The sequence below is a fragment of the Cottoperca gobio genome, chromosome 18 (genome assembly GCF_900634415.1).
Source record: "Cottoperca gobio chromosome 18, fCotGob3.1, whole genome shotgun sequence".
NCBI classification, from domain to species: domain Eukaryota; kingdom Metazoa; phylum Chordata; class Actinopteri; order Perciformes; family Bovichtidae; genus Cottoperca; species Cottoperca gobio.
The window spans coordinates 6,251,281-6,275,105 of record NC_041372.1 but is presented as its reverse complement, the minus strand read 5'-3'; the positions used below and the strand labels follow the sequence as shown (position 1 = coordinate 6,275,105).

The window sequence follows — 23,825 nt, the reverse complement described above, 5'->3', positions numbered from 1 at the left end:
GACACACACACAACTTCATGAATTAAACTAGGGTAAAGAGTGACTTCTCAGATCTGGGCGTACAGACTGCATCTTAAAGTCAAACCACCTGCTCTCTTTTCTTATCTTTTCTCACGCTGACTTTTAAACCCGTCCCCCCCCCACCCCACCCCACCCCACCCCACCCCTCACACACACACACACACACACACACACACACACACACACACACACACACACACACACACACACACACACACACACACACACACACTGACCATCAATACTCAATACATTGATGAACAGATATCCCTATTTTCTGCTTCCTTGAGAACCCCTCACCTTCCTCAATCAATTTCCATCCTCTTTTTGTGCAGACAGTTAGACAAGGCCTTGTGCCTCCCAGGGGCCCCCTACAATAGTGCACTGTTAAATTAGAAAGGCACAGCAGAGGGCTCTGCTACAGAGATTTGGACTGTTATGCTATTCATTTAGTGAAAGAGCAAATATGTAGGAGAGGAAGAGCAGGAGGAACATATCGGGACTCTGTGTGCATGGGAGGAGGAAAAGAGGATGATGAGGAGGGAACAATGGGGAGAAGAGACAGAACACAAAAGTTTGAAGTATAGAAACAACATGGGACATGGGGAGGAAGCAGAGAAGGGATGGAAAGAGTTAAAGGAGGAACTGAGTCATAGAAGTTGGGACACGGGAGAGATGGCAAGAAGAAAGAAGCGAGAGTGTAAAAAAAGTAAGGAGAAAGGTTAAAGTAAGGCAGTGTGGATATATGGAGGAAAAGGTGAGGCAGGGAGAAAAGAATCAGGGGTATGAGAAGGTTTTAAAACTTCATCTGCTTGTTATCTAGAAGCATTCTGAACATGGTGGATGTGCATGTGTGATCTCTGCTGATTCGCGCTCCTCTCACTTGCTGCGCTGCTAGCTTCTCTGGAGACAACCGCAAGCGAGGAGACGATCTCCTCTCCTTCCTCTTCTCTCACTCTATCATCTTTCCTTTTACACTTCTCTCCCTGCCAGGCTCCTTTCTCTCGCTTCTCGTGACTTTGCTTTTTAGTGTTTTAAAGAAGTAATTAAAGCAATGATACTCCCCATGCCTTTTTATTATATATTTATATATATGTTTATGTATAATTCTATGTTTAAAGCAGTTAACTCATTTATGTTCCCTTTACTCATTAGAAAATATTGCCCACGTTGCAATAGTTGCATCTAAGTGTAAACACTGTTCCCTCTCATCACGGGACAGCAGTAAGGGCGTGCTGGCAGAGATCTTTTAAATGCATTATTACATTTTTATAGGCAAAGAACAACAGCTGTAGTAAAAACTTGATAATCAAAGGACGGTGTGATACCTTTTTTTAAATGCTGTTTGATGATACGCCAAGCTGTCACATTTCAGCGCCTCCGAATATCTTTTGTGGGGGAGGTAGTGGCTGCCTGCCATCATATAATATAAAACTTATAACCTCATGAGGATATCAGCCATAGACACTAAATTTAAACACACACACAGAAGAAATATGATCAGAAAGCTTATTTGCATATTCCTTTTTTTTTAATGAGATTAAGCTATCATCACTAAATTCATATTCATCATGACTATTTATGACATCTCCTGCAAGGGGACACTAGGGCTCTAGAGTACCACTGCTGTCCTTCTTACATCACACTACAATCTGAACAATAAATCAGCCTGCCTGATATACTGCATCTGCAGATACCAGCTTGTTGAAGATATACCTGTATTGGTGTACAGCGGACTGATAAGTTACACAAAGTTGCAGTACAGATACCACAAGGTTTGTCATGTCATTCTCAATGGCATGCTAAGTATATAGTATATTCTTTAAAATCTCAATTAACACCATTGCTATTGGCCTCAAAAATACAGTCTTCCCAGCCAACACAAGCGAGGCATCAACCCAGGAAGAACCTTTCCCTGTCTATCTGTCTCGACAGTCACATGCACTTAAAACATACTAGTAAAAAACAACCTGTCTCCCACCATTCTCTTCATCCCTCTTTTGTCTGCTTTTTTAAATAAGTGCCAGCTGCAGTTACCATACGTTACTCACTGGCTTGTCTCCCTGTGTTCACAGTCTCACTGCTGTGATGAATCAATGTCATATGGGGGGTAGAAAGAGAGGCGGAGGAATTCAGAATGTTTGTTCTTGTTCACAGACCGAAGCACACGCAACATAGTCGGAAATAAATTAGCTGGAAATATGCAGAATGTTGTACAGTTCACACCTGGAATCAGCGTGTCACCAATGTTTCTCAAGCGCCCACTTGTGATTGGATTTATCTTCCCAGCTGACAATCTGCCTGGGGGCGAAACTGCTACTGCTGTTATAGTTTCCTGGACACTACATCTTGTAATTACCATAAAAAAGATGCTGCCATGCTTCTATTGCCTGCACATACAGAGAGAAGAGCATGTCTGAGAGTGGATTTAGATACAAAACCGTTCATTGAAACACTGTCAGAATTGCTCTGGATAACTACATCCAACAGTTTGCTTGCTTCGCTTGAATCAACAGTCCAGTATATATACCAGCTGTGGAAGTAGCACAGTGTGTCAGTCAAGTTTGGGGTGGAACCACACTTTCTCTAAGAGCTCAGATCAGCCAATATGCACTCGAAGGCTCGGTGTGAACTGAGTGATAAATTAACAGATATACGAGCGTACCAACCATCCATCGTCCATCGTCTTTGCATATTATGGCGTCATTCAAACAGTCAGACATACGCTCTCTTTCTCACACACAGCAACAGATGTGCGCCAGGGCTAGAACAACTACGAGACAAGGTGAACACTTAACAGAGAGAACAAGTCAGATAAAGGGAGAGTGAGAAGATGAGAAGAGGTGAGGTGAAGTATAGCAGCAGTAGTGGGGGTCAGCCTTTTATCTTGAAGCAGAATATCTGAAGAGTGGTGACTGCACTGTGAGCTGAGAACCGCTTTAATATTTTATCACTGCAGCTAGGCCTGGCATCAAAAGTTTGGATTCCCTCTCTTTTCCGGTCCTTGACAAGCCCAAATGCCACCAATGATGAGTGTGGGTGGGGTGCGGGATACTAAAACTTTAGAGTCACAGTTTAATTTCTTTTTAGGTTGAATCTTTTTCCTCATTTAGCTTTTGCCTTCCTCTCTTTCATCCACTTAACTGCGTATTATTAATTACTTTCTGCTCATACAAAGGACTCGACACTGCGTTCTGAGCAATACCCCTGCTATGATATAGCTGCATCCCCTAGCGATGCCCCTAGCTACCCGCTAGTACACATGCGGGTGCCAAAGCTCACACGAACATCAACCGAGAGCGAGCTGTACGCAGCAAGCAATTCGACAAATATCTCCTGATGAATTCAGGAAATTCAAGGACATCCGTACATACAGAGATTCCATTACAGTCCGATCTCCAAAAAACAGTGTTTGTACAATACGCTAATTCAAACATAGTACAACTTGAAACTAACACATTTGAAAGCGTTTCACACAATTCCCAATGTGCGGGGACTTCAAAAGATAAAGAGGACGGGAGGAGATGACATTCCTGCTGTTTTAGCTCCTAAAATTACCGGATTTCTGGCTTCAGAGCGAGACACTCCCGTCTCTGCTGTGCACTGCTGCCATGTATTTACACAAAGCTGTGGCTGGGCCCTCAGGGGGGAACCTGTAGGCCTGCACTTCTTACCCAACATTCCCTGTTTCTCCAGAATGTAATAACATTTACTATTTTGCCAATGTTTGCCTTTAATTAAAAGTCTCACTTGCGTCCACCTCTGATGTAATGAATGAATGAATCCTTGTTTTATTTTGTATTTATTGTAGAATTATTCAATACTGCACTGGCTGTCAATGGAGAGTCCTTAACACAGGACTATACTAGCGGCCCGCGGGCCGATACGGCCATTCTGAACTTTTTTCTGGCCCACAAGAGGATGCCTGCAACTCGGGCTGGCATATATAGCATAAATAAAACTAAAGCCTGATTCACACCAAATGCGGCGAAAACGCAGGTGTTTCCATTCCACTCTGAGCTGCAGCGGCGTCCGGACAAAAATGCACTCTGTCCGCACCTGCCATCGGCTCAGTCAAGCTCAGCTGCACACTGGGTTGGCGGGCCACAGAGAGGTACTCCCTTACTTTAGCTCGGCAAGTTAACAACACGCTTCAAGATGTCTCTCTCCAAGCCAAAGAAACCTAGAGTTGATTCTGAGAATCGTCACTTCCAGAGCGAATGGACGGACACGTATTTATTTACTTTGCCAGCAGCAACAAGTAAAATCTGGTGTGTTTATCGTGCAATAAATGTATTACCGTGATGAAAGAATACAACGTGAAGAGGCACTGCAAGTCAAGTCACGGCTCGTTTTCTGCCAGATTTACCGTGGGCTCAGAGGAACGGAGAATGAAAGTACCGGGACCGTTAGCATCATGTTCAATGTGAAAACTGAGTTCTGAATATAAAAAAAACCCCAAAAGTGTAATTTCTCTCACTGACTCAAACAGGCTGAACATGACAGAAGTGTGATGTGTTTGTAGTTCTATAGGAGTACATCACCTGACTTAATGTGATGCATTCTTAGTGTAAATGCAAAGACACATCTGCTTTATGATTCAAATAAGCCTACTTACTGTTAAATTGTAAAAATGTATAAGATATGTATGTTATTGTGAGTCTAATGCTACTGTTTCACTATGTTCTATTTGCATTTAGTATTTCATTGTATGTACATGGACTTGTTTTCAAAGCACCTTATGCACGCTTGGAAGGGTTGAGGATATTATAAACAGGGCTACTTACTGGTAATGTGGTGAATACTGCTTTATTATATTCATACATGGACCTGTTGGGGAAACAACTCATGTCTCCTTGGTTTCCAAGATGCAACATTTAGCACTTTTGTGTGAAGCCTTGTAGCCATAGCTTTCCTATTGTTTGGAATAGACTGGTTGCTTTCTGTAATGAATGCAATTAAAGTGAAAAAAGGGGATGCACGTGACTAGATCATTTCATGTATTAGTAACTATTAACACTACTCTAAGTAAGAGTTATTTGTAGTGATTCACTGACAAAATATTGTGTGGCCCACAAACCCCCAGTGATTATCCTATTCGGCCCAGTTGCTAATGAAGTTGAATAGCCCTGCCTTAACACATGAAAGGCCAACTCATTTGGGGATTCAAAAAGCAGTAAAAGACAGATTTCCATCATAAATGAGGACCAACCAGATACTAAATTAATTTTTTTGTGTTTTCATTGTAGTAGCAGTAATTACATTATCAGTATGGATGGCATTATGATGTCAGTTCAGCTGCAGATTCAACTGAATCAAAGTGTTTCAATAATGGGGGCATTATGAATCAAGAGATAAGACAAACACAGTGTTTCTGAATATGTATGAAACGAGAGAGGGGCATCTAATCTCTCAGTATGCTTCAGTTTTATACACTATTCATAAGAGTGCGAGCTCTGTAGTGCTGCAGCTGTATTTAATCTAGCTGGACTTAAATGGTTTTACCTGACCTTTTGGTCTTTTCCCAGCAGAACATTATAGTGCTGCTGACGGTGACTGGCTGTGCAAATCAGGGTTGAGGCACCGTTCACCTTGCCAATGAACATTTCTGTGGTGTACAATCAAATATAGAAGACCCCCGTCGCCTGCTTCCATCATGCGGGATACTGGGTAATTGAACGAAAATTAAACCAAATGAGATTGATTAGAGATTTTGTGGTTTCTGGCTATATGCTCAAGATGAGAAGTAATTCTTGGAGAAGATCAGAGGGAGAATAGAGAGCTGGGATATGTGTGATATGTGTGGGGAGCGAGGGACAGAAAGAGAGAGGAAGAGAGAGGGACTATTGATCAAGCAAAGCTGTGCTGCCTGTCGATAAGGGCCTCTCCAGAGAGTGGAATGACACAAAATAGGGGGGGGGGGGGCAATATTTATTAGGCTGCGAGTTTGTGTCTGAGTGCAAAGGGAGAGTATGGACATGAGCTTGTGTGCAAATTTGTACACACGCCGAGGAGAGCCACACTGATGGGCATTTAGATCGAAACACACTTAACGCCTGTATGCAGACTACTCATGCAAGCTCCATCTATGGCAAGTAGCAAAGATAGACCAATTTAGCAGTCTGTAAGCCTTCTATTGGAAAGTCAAGCTAACCATAAAACAGAAAATCATTGAAGGAAAGCAGGGGGATATTTCTTATTGAGTAACAGCAGTATTTTATGATTTCCCATAAAGAATACACAGAAAAATAAAACTTTTATGTTCCCCAAGTAAGTGAAAGTGTTACCAAGAGCAGGGGGGGTTTAAAATGTCATTACCTTCCAGTACGATGGGCAAGATATGAGGAATTGCTGCTGATCTAATGACAATTTAAACGCACCATTTACTGATAAAAAGGTTGAAGGTGAGAGGTTAATAAAAGGTAGATCCTTTATTAAGGAGGTACAGTATAGTACAGTACAGATAGTGGAGGTGACAATAGGAATTAGGACAGCAATTTTAACTGTACGATCCATGGGTGGTGGTGGTGGTGGTGTGTCTGGGTTGGTGGAGAGGAGGAGTGGGTGTAATGGAAAAGAGAGAGAGAAAAAAAGAGTTCAATTCAAAATCTCCTTTCACAGCATTTCAATGAGATTTCAACGTTCCTCAGGCTAATCCCAGAACGGCATGTGATTTTCAATTCATCTCCCCTCGAGGTAGGTGCACAGTTATTCTCCAGCATGTTCATCCATGCAATGGGAAGGTGAAGGGCTTTTCTCAATGGTTTCCCAGATCAGAGGGGGCCATCGAAAGAGAGGCTTGCGACACCAACTCAGTGGCAGTCAAGGAAGCCGATTGATTTCACACAGTAAAAATTGTCATCCGGCTTCACAATACAGACAATCATGTAAAAGAATGACACTGCTCAGTTTAGGTCAGTGTATTTCTGTTGATTTAAAAACAATTGTGAAGAACTAGTTTGGATAAAATCTCAGATTTATCACATTTGACGGAAAAATAATAACACAAGTGTGATGAATTACCCGTCCCGTGATGTATTTGTATTATCCCCATAACAGAATAAAAAATCCAACTCTGTATTTAGCACGGTGTCTGAGGACGACCTAGTAGTAGTCCAACTCACCTGAATTTTAAAACACTTATTCTCTGACTGAACAATATGAATTAAGAAAACAAAGCACCGTACACAGGGGCAAGCACAATGCAAATAAATTATTCAACAGCGTTGCTGCTGTAAGCACATTCTCTACCATTTGTAGGGGTGGAGGTAAACAGTAGCTATTATTTGTTTAGCCAGAGTTGGTTAAGGCTTCTGGTTTGTGTGTATGTGGCGGTGCTGTAGCCTTAACGTTGATAAAGCCTTCACTGTGTCATTATTCTGCTAATTCTCCTCCCACTTTTGCTTTTAAAAGCTCTTACAGTAGGAATGTTTTGTCAGGTCTGCCCATAGTCGCCTCCGATACACGCCGGCGGACCGGGCGGCCGAAGCTACTCTATTTACAAAGAACAGCCTGGCCATGAATAATACAAGAAGTGCCAAGCCCAGGGTTGGAGACAAGGCAGTGGGGAAGAGGTTCTGGCTTATTTCAAGCAGGGCCAGTAAGAAAACACAAGATAGATGCATCTGTTGTGAGTGATCTGTCAGAGAGAAAGCAGAGCAGAGAGAGTATTCAGCAACAAGATGATTCATGGAGACAGGTTGGGTGCTCCAGCTATATCTTCCTCATCATCCCAAACACAATTAAAATTCCTCTCGATTCTTCGGGACACAAATGTGCTGAAACACATGTATTATAAATGTTAAAGAGATGCCTTTCCCGGCTACATAATGGCTGCATTCAGAGAGAAGTGAGCTGTCATCACTGGGGGGTTATTAATGTGGTTTCTCCTCGGCTCAAGGACACTTCTCTACTTTGTTATGCTCATATGCCGGGCCTCAATCGATCCCTGGACCTCCTCAGATGTACTGTGGGGTAGACTTATGCGGCTGTGTGCGTGAGGGTAAAAGCAAAAGATTAAGAGGATACAAAATGCTGGAGTTAATTTTAAACCATTATAATAAAACTGAAGCCGAGATCAGGACAAGTGGAGATAGCGGTAAGCTTTTAATTTTAAATACGTATTTGATCTGTTTAAGATAGCAAAGTTAATCTATGTCAAAACATCAGTAAAAACATTTTTTAAATTGTATTGCACTGTACGATATAAGCAATATTTAGCATATACAGTACCTTTTTTATTTCATACCTATATTCATCTTCGACATCAAAGTAATAAATAAATAAATATTCTACTCGTCTAAATGTGTAGACCTTCACATAATATGAATAAAGAGTTAAAAAAAAAAGAGGACCTTTTAAATTAATACTCCTGATAATTTGGCACAGGGACATAATGAAAAAAGAGGGCTGTGAAGAATGGCCACAGAGAGATGGTGGGAAATGAATGCATTGATCTATGTTTGATATAAAGCAGCTGTGGGGGGGCTGCATGGGTACATTATTGATATAGATTAGTCAGAGTCACTGCCTATAAGCAAGTCAACTTCAGTAATATGGAAAGCTTCTTTTGTGTCAGATAGTGATGGGATTTATTTATAAAGTCCAACTGTGGAAGTCAAACTTTGCCTCGACAGCTAAGGAAGGCTTAGGCTTTGAAAAGAGTGCCATCTCTCTCTCTCTCTCTGTCTACATCTCTTTCTCTCGCTTGCTCTCATCTCTACTCCGCCAATCCCCATGTCATCTGTCGGAGAACAAAAAACAAACAAATTAAGCGATAATATTTAGAGAGTATAGTAATGCGGCGCCGTGTCCACGTGTCTTCATCAAGTCAAACACTGCGAGTCAAAAGATCTTAATCAAAAGCAAACAGTGGAGCACATCCACTGAAGGTTAGGTTTTATAATACACATCTGTCACGGTAGTACATTTAAAAAAAAAGATTTCCTTTCTTGCAAGATTAAATCTCTCTCTCTCTCTCTCTCTCTCTCTCTCTCTCTCTCTCTCTCTCTCTCTCTCTCTCTCTCTCTCTCTCTCTCTCTCTCTCTCTCTCTCTCTCTCTCTCTCTCTCTCTCTCTCTCTCTCTCTCTCTCTCTCTCTCTCTCTCGGACAAATTCGTAAAACCCCCAAGATGATATGACATTCCATGCAAGGCTTTAGCAAAAAAGGGGTTTGGGGATAAGCAAGAGGCAAAATAAAATCTATTAAAATGTCACAGTCGCTGCAGTGAAATGCACCTCAATGTATATTAATTCTGTAGGGAAGGGAAGAGGGATATTCCTGATGTATCGCCCTCTTTGGCCACCGTCATTTATCACCTCACTAGCCACCTGATTCAGGCACGCTCTAAAATGGCCACCTGAGTTTCCGCTTGGGGAATTCCATTACTGGTCGAGGGACAGAGGGGAGGATGTGAGGGTAGTTTTAGTCCGACAGAGTACAACATATAACAGCCAATGTTCAGTAGGGAGTCATTATGACCTACACTGATGCTTGTGATTTGAATGTAAGCGCACATGAATACACACGCATACATGTCCTACACTCACATTAACATACCGTGCACAAGAAAAGACTGACATGGACATGAACTCTGCGGGATTATTACCACTTGAGCAGGACAATTACGACACCTACATGGATGGTCCAATTTCATGTTCAATTAATGGACATTTGGCATGGAGTAGACATTTCATTACAGAGAAAAAGTATGAACAATAGGGGATTTGCCACAGAACATGTACTGGCTCTCAGACACAGTGCATCATATTATATGTTCCCTCCACAGTCAGTTCACAAAGAGTGCTTTCAGTCAAACTTACCGAATTCATTTAACATCATAGAGATATTTCTTGAATATCTAATGCTTTAAAGCTTAAGCCCCTGTTACCAGCAACATGGGATTCCTTCAGCCTAGGGAGCGGTGGGGAAGAGAGTAATGGGAGATGTACACGGAATAGAGGGCAGGGAGATAGGAGTCGAAGAAGAAGAGGACAGGATGGAGACGGAAGACAAGGTGAAGAGGAGACTGTCAGCTCAACTTATCGACAGCTCAACCCCCACAGGGATAAATACAAGAAAGATGTGTGTTTGTGTGTGCGTGCGCGTGCGTGTACGTATCAGTCCTGATGATCTACCATGTCAACTTGAGTAAAGGTCCCTCTCTGTGCTGAAGCCCTAAGGAAACATTGACATTCTCAGCAGAGTTGTAGGCAAGTGTAGAGAGAGAAAAAATGAGGGAATTTGACTGTCTGACATAACAGTATTTCCTCCCACTAAATCCTATGTGAGGACAGTATCCAATATGTATTCTTGGAGTGCAGTCATCCCTAAAGCACTGGCTATTATTTCAGGCGGTCAGCACTCCCAATGATAAACTCTGCTTCTGCTTGTATTGCAGCTGTCATTCATGCCAGAAAAGATGATACGTTCTTATAAAGATGAGCCTCCTCTCCTGTCTCACACTTACAAGTACTGTGACAACAAAAAATAGGGCACGGTCAAAAGCTTACCATGAGATCATAATGTACAATCCAACACATGGCACGCCCATCTTACTTGTATAATAAAGTCCGGGTGAAGGTAAAATATATATATGGTTTGAGTTTGTGTTATTAACCATGTTTGAAAGGCATAACGGAAAGTGTATCAAATTGGTTTTTAAAATCGGGCGTGTCCGCTCAAGGCACCGAAACCACGGCCATCAATTTACAGTATGTACAGTTTTTACGACACTGACATCCAACTGCTGAGCGCTACTTGCAGAATGTCCGACCGAGCCGGCTAACCGTTTAGCCCTATGCTAAGCTCTCTTAATAGATTAACATATCCATCCCCTTTGACCATGAGTGAGCTAATCAGAAAAAGGACTGTAAATGGATAAAAGATTAGATAGCTGAAAGCTTTTTAGCGCCTGCCTGTGACTTCTGTCCGTGTCATACTAACACTGTGGTTCCAAATGCATCACACACACACACACACACACACACAAAGTACATCTATCCGAGTCATGTTTGATTGCAGAAGGTTTGCGTGGTATTTGTGAATGCATTTGCTCTGCTGAATTCAATCAGGTCCAGAATATTGACATTAGTCAGATGTGTGATGCTGCTATTTACAAAGCATCAACAAAAGGAATGGACTAATATGAAATGTGTAATCTGAGCACCTGGGAGAAATAATTGCTCTCCCATGTTTTTCACCCTCTTTTATAAATATCCCTCGCACCTACCTCTCTTGTTCTTATTCCAGCGTACAGTGAAAGGCTTTTGATAATGTTTGCAAGCGGCTGGAGTGGTCTCGAAAGCAATTACAAAGCCCCATTAATTGTCATTTCATGCACATTGTGGTTTAAAAGCTCACCCGATCTTTAATTAAACCCAAGCAAGGAGTGGAAAATATGCACTGGTTTCACATAAAATAAAGTTTATTTTGGTATTTTTACCCCAAAACAATCAGTCAGATGTCTGACTTACCTACCAAAGCTAGAAGGGTTCCGGGACAACTAGAGATTGGGCCGTGGGGTAGGATGGCGTTTCATCGTTCAAGGGGTTTTTAACGAGAGCTGAATTATCTGCAGAGGTCTCCTCCTTTCCCAAACAAGTACACCCAGTGAATATAACTTCACATTCAGAATCAGAGTTTCCCCGGCGGACACAGCGCGGCAGCGAGCTAACCTCTAACATTTGCTCAGCTGGTTTCTCGGATAACTTAGAATCTAGAATTCTAATGATTAAAATCCTTCATCGTGTTAGAAAATAGAGTTAAAAACAACCACAATCTAAAAAGTGTATCACAAAAATGTGGATTAAAACTGGATAAAAAGTACTTTTCTGACAGCTTCTGGCAGATAACCACAACGCTGACTCTCAAAGGGGATAAGCCGCCATTACAGGCGACCAAATGAAATGATCTGAGATAATGAAAGTACAAAGTTAACAATATAAATAAGGTCTAGTCCTTTTTAGACATTTAATGAGGAAATATTATTCCTTTGAAGGGCTGTAGCACTGAGAGTGTTTTATAACTGTAAAGCTAAACAAATGTAAATACTAATTATTAACGTCAATGTGGCTGGGATATCTTCACCTCTACTGCTCATGTACTGTGGGTCTTAGAAATTGGCTCACTGAATCCAATTAATAGCAGTGAAAAGCACAATTTCCACTGGAGCCAAGCTAGAACTTTCACACACAGTGACACCCTCAGCACCACAGGCACCAGAACGTGGCCGTCCCCCGTTAACCAATCCCCTTCAAGCTCTTGACATGGTGACTTCGAGTGTCCAATGGGTTTAGCACTGCCCTCTTTAGGGGGAGCCAAAATTGCCTTTGCATGCTCAAACACTATTTCATTCCTGACTCACACTCTCTTTTCACTGCTTTCCCTCCATTCTCTCGTTCCTCTGCCCATGCTTTTCACTTGCAGTGTGTGTAAATGGAAAATAGCTGCAACCTACCCGGTCTCTCTCCATCTCATCTATGGAGCAGTCTACAACTGAGAAGTAGAGAGCGTTCTTGGGTTTGTGTATTTACGGGGTATGAAAAAAAAAAAAGGCAAGCCAAGTGATTATTCAGGATTCATACTGTTTCTGGCCTAATGAGGTGCTGGTTAATTGCTAGGTCCAGACAGAAGCTCTTTGGGGCCGGCTGGCAAACAGCGCAGAGAGAAGATGGAAGGAGAGGTAGGAGGAGTGAGTAAATCACAGATCAACACAAAATAAACAGAATGAAGAGATATATGAACATATGAAGAATATGAGAAAGTGTCTGCTTTAATTGCACAGCCATACTTGTCTTTCTCTCATACGGCTTCTTGGGTGAAAACAGTTGATTTCCCTTATTGGGTTGGGTTTTTTTTTCCTCTTTGAGAGGTTTGCAGCTCTGCTTACTCACTCAGGGATTTCAGATGGTTATGAGAAGCACCGAGCCCATGTTGATGCCAGTGTGCTTTGCATCGCAACAAGCGGCCCGACAATCGATGTTCAGCCCAAACCAAGTGCGTTACACTCACAGTGAGGCTGGATTCATGAGGCTATTTTGCTCCAGAGACCAGTAGCCAGTATCTTTGATTTTCTTCTCTCTGCTTTTTTTTGTCTCTCGCTTATTGTCCCCTTCATTTCAAGCGATGTACCAAGCAAATGATCACCTGTAGAGTTGCTGGTCAGGATGAGAGCGAATGCTTTTCAGTAATCAGGTTTCATTACATTTTGGTGAGGAGAGATTACAAGAGGGGCTAGGCATGACCAATGGCAGTTGAAGCCTATTAAGCCTATTAAGCATTAACAGTAGGCTAGCAAAAGCAACGAGTACAACACTTAATTCAGAATTGTTGAAGCCATGTCACTTCTTGTTATGGCCCTCCCATTGCATAAGAAGAGCTAGAGTAAGTGGTCTATTTTCTACTAATATGGGCCAAAGATATACCTTTTGTTCCAAAATAAAGTTTTAAAATACATTTTAAACTTACTATCACCTCTGGAATTGAGTTAAAGCGTCCGGATTCCACCGCCAGAGGAAAGAGACCACATCTCAACCTCTGTGCTCTGGTCAGATTAAGGGTGACATACTCAGGGGCTCTGGGGCCTCATTAATTAAACTCCCCAAGTCTGAAATCCTATGTTATCTCAGTTTAAGATGACATTCTAACTGCATTTAGGAAGAAAATACTGTCTTATCTTCGGATAAGAATTTAGCTATTACAGAACTGTCCTAACTTATGGATTTCCCAAGTTACGAATCCTAAATTAAGAGGACATAGACCCTCTCCTAAATTAAAAATAACTGCAACAACATTGTTGTTAGGTCTGTGTGGCAATGACAACCATGTTGGGGAACAACATGAACACTACTCAAATCGTAGATCAAATATAATATAGTTAGCCGGTAACAGGACGAGTACCGATTGAAAAATCACATTTTTATTCATAGTTAGGACTTTTTAAAGTTAAGATAAGAGGTCTAAGATAGGATAAGACATCGATACCATGAGTTTAGCAATTGCTTTTGTAATCGGGAGAGGTTTGAAACATAAGTTAAGATGAGCGGTTAGGGTTTTATCAGTTATGAGGGCCGCATACCGCAAGTTTTAGGGCCATTTTATGTACACCTAGAAAACGGTACAAAAAGAATAGAACAAGAAATAGAGATGAAGGATTGGAACAGGAGGCAGATTGGAGTCAGCAGTGCTGCAAACTCACTGGAACTCTGCACTCAATTAGTATGCCTGAAAGCACTACTGTATGCACCCCGGGCCGGAAGCTGGATTCATCATATACATACACGTGTTGCGCTAACGCCCGGCGAATGCATACGGCTAAACAAAGAATTGCACATACGCCGCCTGCTCCTCCCAGCATCTCCGTCTTGTTGTCTCTTTGTCGCTCTCTCACTCACATAAACAGAGAATGAGAGAGCGAGAGAAACAAAGCCCTCGTACTGCACGCACTTACACAGCATCTCTGTCTGAGTTGGTTCCAGATGAATAAGGCAGAATACCAAGTGGCCCACTTATACGCTACGCAGAGACAAATAGACCAGTCAATCACCGCAGGCTGCTGCTGAATAACAAATGCTCTCTCTGGTGTGTGTGTGTGCATGTAAGAGGGGTATAAGACAGCTTTTTTTCTATTTGTTGTGCCTCAAATGCATCTGTGTGTATGAACACAGTGGTACAGTTTGTGCGACAACCTCCAGTTTCATTTGCAAGTGATGTGTTCTTTTAGAGTAATAGCACCAGATGTTTCTACTGTTAATGAGAGCAGAAAGTGTTTTTTGAAAAGCAATACATGCTAAATACGTTGGAGAGAGTTTGCCTGCCAAGGTCAGTAGACTGTGTGTAGAAGGGAGGAATGCCAACTTCCATTTGTATGAGCTCCTTCCCTCCAAGTCATGCTTCGTGCATTAGCCTCCCCAGAGTGCGGCGCGGTAGGCCTATCTTAGCAAACTGACCAACAGAAGGGGTCACTGAAGAGGTGCAAACAATACTGTTCAACAAAACGGGAGCTTCTCTGCTGGGATTGGAGCCTCTGAATTACTTCAAATGCACAAACATACCCAGCCACCACGGTTTGAGCTGTCGCACTGCTCAGAAACACTGCTACACGGAAACTTGACACATTTAATAAACAAGAGTGAGCGGCAGGCAGCTTCCTTTTATCCACGGGTATAAGACAACAGTGTCAACCCTGTGCTTGGTGGAACACTTCCAATACAAACTTTCTGCAAATCAGACTGCTGGGCTTCCTCAATGGGGTCTTTTCACATCTGTCAGACAGACACTCAAAAATAACCAATGTTGGTAAAAAATAATAATAAGAAGACTGCAGTTCAGGGAGGTGGGAGATTTAGGAGGTAAGAAAGTAGACAGTTCAATTGAAAAAACCTAATCTTGTACTGCATTATTAATATATATGTTTTGTGACAAAGACATTTTGCTAATACTGTTAACACTGTAATTTACATTAATCAGTCTTTCAGAGCTGTGTATTTCCCAGACCAGTGTAACATGACGTGTGTACCTTAACAGAAAATGCTTCAATGTGGCCATTTAAAAGAATTAACTACTGAGTAGACCCATTCTTAACTGTTGCCACGAAGGCAAACCTTTTGTTTTCTTTTTATATAATAATAGTATTAAAACAACAACAACAGTGCTAAAAAAACAAAAAAAGCACTTAGAAGTGCGCTTTAAATAACACCTGGAAGAAATCCACATCAGTGCTGCCCTGAGCGTGGCCTCATTAACACCATCAACCAGAGCGGATAACCCCGGGATAACCCTGTTTTAGAAGCAGTATCTCAACGTGTCACACTTTATTGTGTCCCCTGCCCTCCCCCTCTGGACACTAAAAAGTGTGACTTTTCAAAGACAAAACATCATCTTTAAGCAATACGCTTGGAGACATTGGACAAATTCAAGGAATAAAATATCTGCTTTTTATTTAAAGAACAAAATATCAAATGTGCAAGGCAAACTGACACTTTTCATTCCATATAAATGAAATAAAGTGTAAAAGTGTTTCCTGTCGCTGTGGCCAGAGTTAAACTTCACTATATTGCAAGCAGCAAACATGACTGATATCCAACAGGTAATAAAAAGACAAAGTACTTTGGTTTATCTTGGATTCAACTGTGAATCGGCCTTCATAAATAATAACTGTAGTGTCAATAATTTTGACAACCTTTCCACACAGAGTGAAACAGATGACTGCGCTTAAGCTTTTTTTTTCTATTGAATGATGTTTACCAAGTGAAACTAATCTCAGTGTGTCTTTAGGGCTGTAGGTGACTGTAGGTCTGTTTCATATGTTACAGTGTTTATTTAGCTGGCATTGTATTGATTTTTTAAACAGAGCAGTGCAGCACACACACACACGCGGACACACATACACCTGCGGCCCCCTCTATGCTTTGTCTATCATGGTCACCGAGGAAGGCTATTCACAAACAGCAGTGTAAGCAATGGTGGGGGAATAATTATGCTAATGTATTATTCCTCTCAGAGAATGAAAAGCAGCGGCTATCATTCTATTCGAGTCGTTCATTATTCTTTGAAAGCAACATTTAAATAATTTTCTTTAAAAGGGAAGCACATGCCTGAGTGAAACACAGTATAAACAGGTGGGCAACTAGTGTGTGCCTGGCAGGTTACATAGAAGGTGTGTGTGTGTGTGTATACACTGTGCGTTTGCACTGTATTTCACAGTATGGCTGCTGAGTGAGAGATAAAGAGTGTGATCACACGGCACGGTGGCTCTTTGTGATTCATTTTATCGGTCCTATTCCTGTCCCTTCTTTTGATGACATGCATCCGTAGCCTTTGTAAAGCTACAAAGAGATGCAACCCATACACCTGTTTATCCCTGTCTCTTTCCCACTATGCATGCAGAAACAGGAGGGTAACGATGCAAGCTATTTGATATTTGCGGCTACAAAAAAAATAATTCTACAAGGAACCTTTTCAAAGCTCTCCAGTTTCAGATACGTAGGAGACAAATCGAGGGCGCATGGCAGGGGAAAGCTTTTTTACTCTGGAGTAAAGAGAGAGCGCAACCCTGACGAGAGGGCGGCGAGTAAACATTGCAATGCTTCCGCGTCCACTGCGAAAACAAAAATGATGCAAGATCTTCCACACCTGGAGCATCAGTTTCATACACAAATTACAAATGCAACCCAATGTCCTACCTTAGATTTCAGAGCGGGTTCGAGGAAAATTCCCCAGAAGGTTGGCAGGCATGTTCAGAAAAATGTAAATTCGGTGATTGTGCAAGTCCAGGCTCGAGGACACAAAGCTGCTCGTGTGTCGAGAAAGCACGGAAAGGCAAAGAGAAGAAAGAGAAGACGATGAAGAGAAGGAGCCAAAAGTTCAACTCGGGGCAGGCTCTCAAGGTCAAGAGATGAAATGTGTTTCTTACAGTTCCCGGTTGGCAGAAATGAAGACGGAAGGGCAGGTCTTGAGATGTGCTGCTGCTTTGAGGAAGGAAAGCAGCAATAGAAAGCAGCTTTAGCAATGCATGCACACTGAAAGAGAGTGACAAACTGTTGTATAACACATTTGGAAACATATATGGAATGCATGTACACTTACATTTCGAAGGAATTGCGTTTGCCCTTGGGAGTCTTATTTTGAAATTGTCCACATTAAGATATAAAGTCAATGTTTCACAAATGTCAGTAAGTCCCTCACCAAGAAAACATTGCAAGAAGACACGAGTGAGGGGGAGTGAACATTAAACAGCAGCCATTGAACCATAATACCAGCACTGCGTGTTCATAAGCAAAAACAATAAGCTGGTGGCAATGTTGATACTCTCATGTGTGATATTTAGACCTAATTTAGAACTGACAGCTTAAAAGGACTGCCTGTCGTGCAGACATGTAGTCAATCTACATAAATGCTTCTTTTCTCGTCTCTGCAGTTATAATATTTGTTTGGTTCAGGCTGCTGGTGAGTTCCTTCCCTCCACTCTACACACTTTCGCACAACAGACACACATCTCCGAGGTCTCTCCGCAGAACACATGTCGGTGTTCTCCCTGGTGCCACACAGTTCTACTTGTCATCATTGAAGCCACGGTGAAAACCATGAACACTCCCCCACGGGCAACAACTCAAACGCAGGAATCAGCCGCCCATCTCTTCATCATTTGCTCTCCTCTCTCAAGGAGAGGGCACGGCTGTCATGCCGTCTCCTTGCTCGAGTCTTCCAAGAGCCAAAAGAGCACCTTTGCTAATCGTCCCCTTACACCATCATATTCTGCCACAGTATCATGGCAACCGGCAGAACAACAATCAAAAGGTAAACTCCGTTCAAAAATGAAACATGGAGTGGTTTTAACAAAAACAGAGTGGAAGGTGAGGGTGAAGCAGCTTAACTCAGCGCCCACTACTCAATAAGCAAACAAAGACTTGCAATGCAAACAAGTCTATTAGCCTGTCACCCCGCCTCTACCCCTGTTTAAATCAAGCCTGCGGGGAGCGCTGAATGCTAATTGCACATAAGCTGTCTGCTACATATGCAATTCTTAAACACACACGTTGCACAAAAACATATCAATCTCAACACATCTGTTATTATCATATTGTCTAGTGCAGTTCCACCTGTTGTATTTGTCTTTTCAAAGTTCACGCCTAACACTATCCATGCAAATATACACAATGTAACGTCACCGAGCACTGAGGAGAAGAATCCTATTACAATAAACGCAGACTGTAAACCTGTAAGAAAGACTTAAAACCAATAAAATAAACATCACACTTATGATGAATCTATTTCTCCCTCTCTCCATACTATTCTCCCCCAGCAGGTGAGCGACCACATGGCAGAGACACGGGACTTTAATCACAGTTTCTCCTCGCAGCGTGTCAGCAGCGCCTCGGGAGCCGAGGAGCCAATCTCACAGTGAATCCTGAGTTGTGCATTCTGAGGTGTTACTATGAATAACATGCGGGGAAACATTAGAAGAGGAGTGAATGTTGAGTGCACCGCAATCTGCGGGCCCTGCTGAAGTGAGGTAATGAGGCCTTGTTGTTGTATTTAGATATTAATATTTAACTGGTTGGCAGTAATATGCTAACACGTTTTTCTTTAAACCTTTGAAGAAGAAGCAGCGTTCTCTCAGTGCCACTTAAACAGCAGTCCCATCACCCGATATCTGCACCTGCACCGTTCACTCCAGCCACACACACTCAAACCACGGCGGTCACGGAAAAAACGTTTCACTTACGATCGTTGCAAAATGAACCTCCATAGGACGTCATGGTGCAGTCGCAGGTGAAGCCCTCCCACTGCTGGAGACACACCCCCTGATGGTAGCAAGACTCCTCCGTACAGGTGGTACTGGGTCCTGAGGGCACAGATATATGACATGCATATCCATGACCGCACATGATGCACGGGAATCTACAACTTGCACAATATTGTATACTCTCAAATAAATGTTTTTTCTCCTACTGTACAGTACACATACAATACATAATGAACTATATACTATATTTGACCACCTTTATATATCCTACCTATCTAATCAGCCATATGCACTTCATAATCTTAATGCTCTCTTAAAAGCTAAAAGATATAGCCCCACATTATTTCAGGTCTGTGTTAGAAACAACAGTCAGGCGTCTATATGAACATTGAAAAGCCTCTTGCTATAATCATCCCAACTGGATATTAAAAGTTCCTCTCCTAGGTTCTGTGTAAAAAACGTATTTGGAGGTTTAGCTGAAGCTCATTTGAGGCTTTAGCGGTCCGACTTAGACACATCAAGTGGATATCTTCCAAAGTTACAGGCTTTTCACAACAACATTCCCGGTTGTAACAATCGCTGCGTTGCAACTCGACAGGGAGACTTACACTACAAAGAGCTTTGGAGTATTCACTCACTCACTCACTCACTCACTCACTCACTAAGACTGCTGAGGCCTCATATGAGCTTCATTTTTGCACATAACAACTGAGGATTTGGTCCCTCATCACTTGCATCAAAAGTGTAATAGGAGAGGAATATTCATAAGGACATCTGACTATTATTTTAAGAAAAACTTGAATAGTTGTAAACCTGGCCTTTAACTCTATAATGCAAAACACATTGTTTACTAGCGTGAAAGCCTAAAATAAAACCGCATATTTTAAATACCTGTGTTAATCGACTCAATGGCTGCAAATAAATACATTAGCTGCTTCTCCACAGACTTTAAATGATTTGATTTATGTCGCTATATTTATTCATATTTAATTTGACCTTAATTCAAGGTTGAAACCTGGTGTAATTGCCAAACTAGGGGCACATTTGCATTGGAAATGAGTGGTGGTGGAGTCAGTTCCTGATTAGCATCTCCATTATACTGTATCTGTGTGTGTGTGTGTGTGTGTGTGTGTGTGTGTGTGTGTGTGTGTGTGTGTGTGTGTGTGTGTGTGTGTGTGTGTGTGTTTTTGGGGATGCTGCCTGCTGTTGTTTCCTCCTACTGTCATGAATGGCTGGAAATATTTAAATTGTCAATTAGAAACTCCAACAACGTGATTTCTCTGTGGAATTATTCAGACGGGTAATGTGCCAGACTGATTTGAAAACTCATATATCCACTTCAGAATATACATACAGTACTAACCCAACACCATTGTCACATGAACCGACTAGATATGGAAAGAAATTACAAAGTGCCTTTGTTGCCTCTGTATTATTAGAAGCTAATACGGGGAATGAAAGTATATAAGAAAGCTGATATAAAAATGTTTTTCTCAAATTTAGATGTGAAAAAGGCTGAGCGATAGATATAAGATTAGGATGCAGATCAAGTCTTAGGCAAGAAGATTGGTCTAAAAATATGTGCGGTGGCTGTTGTGTTGGTAGGGGTGAGGATTCTCATTAAAATCTCAATTAAACACAAACATTTCTAAAGAACCATGGTTCAGTGCCAGACTAATTTGTTTCCCCATAGATAAACAGACACCTCACTGTGCCATTTACAAAACACCCAATTAAAAGAGACCCCCCCTGCCCCACATTAACAGAAAAAAAATATATATAAATCACCAATATAGGAGAGCTTTTACTTTCTGCTCCAAAATGTCTGTTTATATTCAATGTCAATTCCTTTCTATCGGCTTGTTCTATTAGTAGTTCCTAACCACACTAATTGCCCCATTAAATTACTCGCTAATAAAAGGGTGCCTTGAGAAGCTAATTAAGCTTATTTTCATAATTAATAACCAAATCATGTCATCATTTTCTCACTCTTCCTTCAACTATTGATCGGCCAAACACTACCTTTTGTACGGCTGCCTCAGAAGCTGTTATTAGGGGCCTTGGGTTTGTTGGAGCAAAACACTCCATCTGCTTCATTTGCTCCAAATGTTCAGAGAAATCGTGCACAATACACGGCGCCCATAAGCATAACCTCGCTGTGAAACCCAAAGTGAACACGCGCGTCCACTCCCGTGCTGCTGTTACCTGCATCTACAACTAACAGCTTGGTTCCTACTGAAACATCTGCTCACATGGTAGCAGTGTAGAGGAGGTAGTGTTTTTATCTTTAGTGAATCTTAAAAAGGTGATTTAAACTCTGTTACTGCTGTTTCTACTACTACAAATACCAGAGATGAGGACTTTGTGATTTAAATGACTTGAGACTCGAACTGGACTCGTAATTTAAAGACTTAGAACTTCATTTGACTCGAAAGACTTGCTTTTGTTCATTTCCACTTTACATATTAAATAGAAACTATTACAAATGTTCAACGTTGTCAATGTGGACATAACAAGTGTCTCCCGGTCTGCGAGCGCACACTGGGAATGGCGTCGTCATGATTGTATGACCCTGTCAGTCGAGCTCCTCGCAACGCTACCTGATGGTCTATGGATCAGATCAGATTAAAGTTAATAATTAATAAACCTAAATCTCACTCAATATCAACACATATAATACAAATGTGGTAATTTTCATACTTTTTGAACAGGTTAGATAAATTGGCCAATATTATTATTATTATTAGAAATGTACTAAATCCTTTTTTTTCTTGCCACTTGCTTGAGACATGTCTGACATATATTCATGACCCTACAACTACTATTACATTTATGTATTATTTTAGCCATATGGATGTTTTTATTTCCACGTTTCCTCCCCTCTTGAGCTCCAGTGAGTCAGCAACACTGTTTACGTACTTGCAGTACAGCTCTCTCCTTCTCACAGCTGCCTTCCCTTTCCCCTGTTTTGTTCTTTGTTGTTGTGATTCGCTGAGTCAGTAGCGAGCAACAAGAACAAGCTCACTGTTCTGACCTTTTGTTTGACCTTAAGTCTACAGAGCAGCCACCTCTGACCTCTCTGCATCCTGCCTCCACAAGCAAACAATGACCTCAGGACCACGTCGGTCAGTACTCCGACGGTGAGCCATACCCAGGACAACACTGCCTTTTGGAAAAGTCATCCTCATGACTTTTGCTACTGTTTTAGTAGACACGAAAATCAGAGATTTAACTGATTTAATGTCAGTGTTTGGCTTCTCTGCTTCATGGTAAAGGAATTATAGGCTGAATTTGATTATAGTATAATAGATAAGTGGTCAAAAGTGTTTTTGATGTATTCCTTTAATATCAACAAGGGAATACATGGATTTGCAACAGCCCCAGGTCTATGTAAAGTATTATTTCTCAAAAAGGTCCACCCTTGCAAAACTGGTCAAATACAGCTGCTCAGCTCCCTGGCACATCCAATCATTAACTAATATTAGCATCAATTTTGGGTGCCTGGGGGAGTCAATATGATAGTTTAATGCAAGTTTAAACAGTGTTTGGAGCGAAGTAATTGTGGTGTATAACTGTAGGCAGGTAATAAGACGTGCTGGCAAGAGCAGCAGCGTTAGGGATCGAGGAAAAAAGAAGCTGGATCAGTGCCGCATCGAGTCGGCTAGTGCGACCCCCCAGGGAAATCAAGTCTGTGCTCTCCGACAGTCAGCACGCCATTGATGTGGTGGCGGCGGGTGGGGGAAGTGTGGGGGGGGGGTGGCGCTATAGCCAAAATCCACTTTTATACTCAGGATTAACTACCCGACGCAGGAGCCGTGCGGTCTGAGACGTGGTGCCGAAAACTGCACACAGCAGAACACAACAAATGCAATATTGATGAGGAAAAGCCAATGAGGGTGGGGGGGTGTTGCTGAGATTAGCCACACTGACAATAACATTACAGGAGAGAGATACCTCCCTCATGCAGGTTTTATGGGCCAATAGAGAGGATATACAGAGAGGACATGGGCTTAGATTGTAAAGACTGCCCAGAGCTGGGAGAATCTGGGCTGCACTGGTGTGTCTTTCCTGAAAGCTCAATGCAAGTGGCAGTCTTGTGTGAAATCAGGCCATGAAGTTATGGGTGTGAATAAAAGGGGACAAAGGAAGAGGGCTTGTTTAAAGCAGAGAACCAAGCCTTTGTCTACAAAACACATGTCCTTTTGTATTGCATGACTGCGTAAGAGAATGCGTTTACCTTTCTAAGTAACAATTAACACGATGTAGCTTCATTTAGCGATTAAATAGTAGACGTTGTTTTCATCTCGTCTCTAAATGACAGACTCATTAAATTGTAAGAAAAACAAAACAGATTCCGATCAAACTCCTCAATTGTTCTCATTATAATTAATTCTGTCATCTTCTCAAACTCAGCTATCCTTGATGAAAATTGCCAAAAGGTTAGGGTTCTCTGTGAGAAATTGTCACTAATCGCATGAACACTGGATTACACACTGAATAATAACACAAACACTTGAAATCAATGCTATTTGAGTTCCCCTGTTTTTCCCTCCTTGCT

At 41.8% G+C, this 23,825-nt stretch overlaps 1 protein-coding gene across 6 annotated transcripts in view; it reads right to left on the bottom strand.

The window, feature by feature from the left end:
• Nucleotides 1-23,825, bottom strand: part of nrxn2b (neurexin 2b) — a 503,322-nt gene that overhangs the window by 223,587 nt on the left and 255,910 nt on the right. For all 6 annotated transcript variants that reach the window (XM_029455250.1, XM_029455256.1, XM_029455255.1 and 3 more), the window contains one exon: nt 19,247-19,366. In XM_029455250.1, the coding sequence (XP_029311110.1) occupies nt 19,247-19,366 (120 nt within the window). The remainder of the gene's footprint in view (nt 1-19,246; nt 19,367-23,825) is intronic.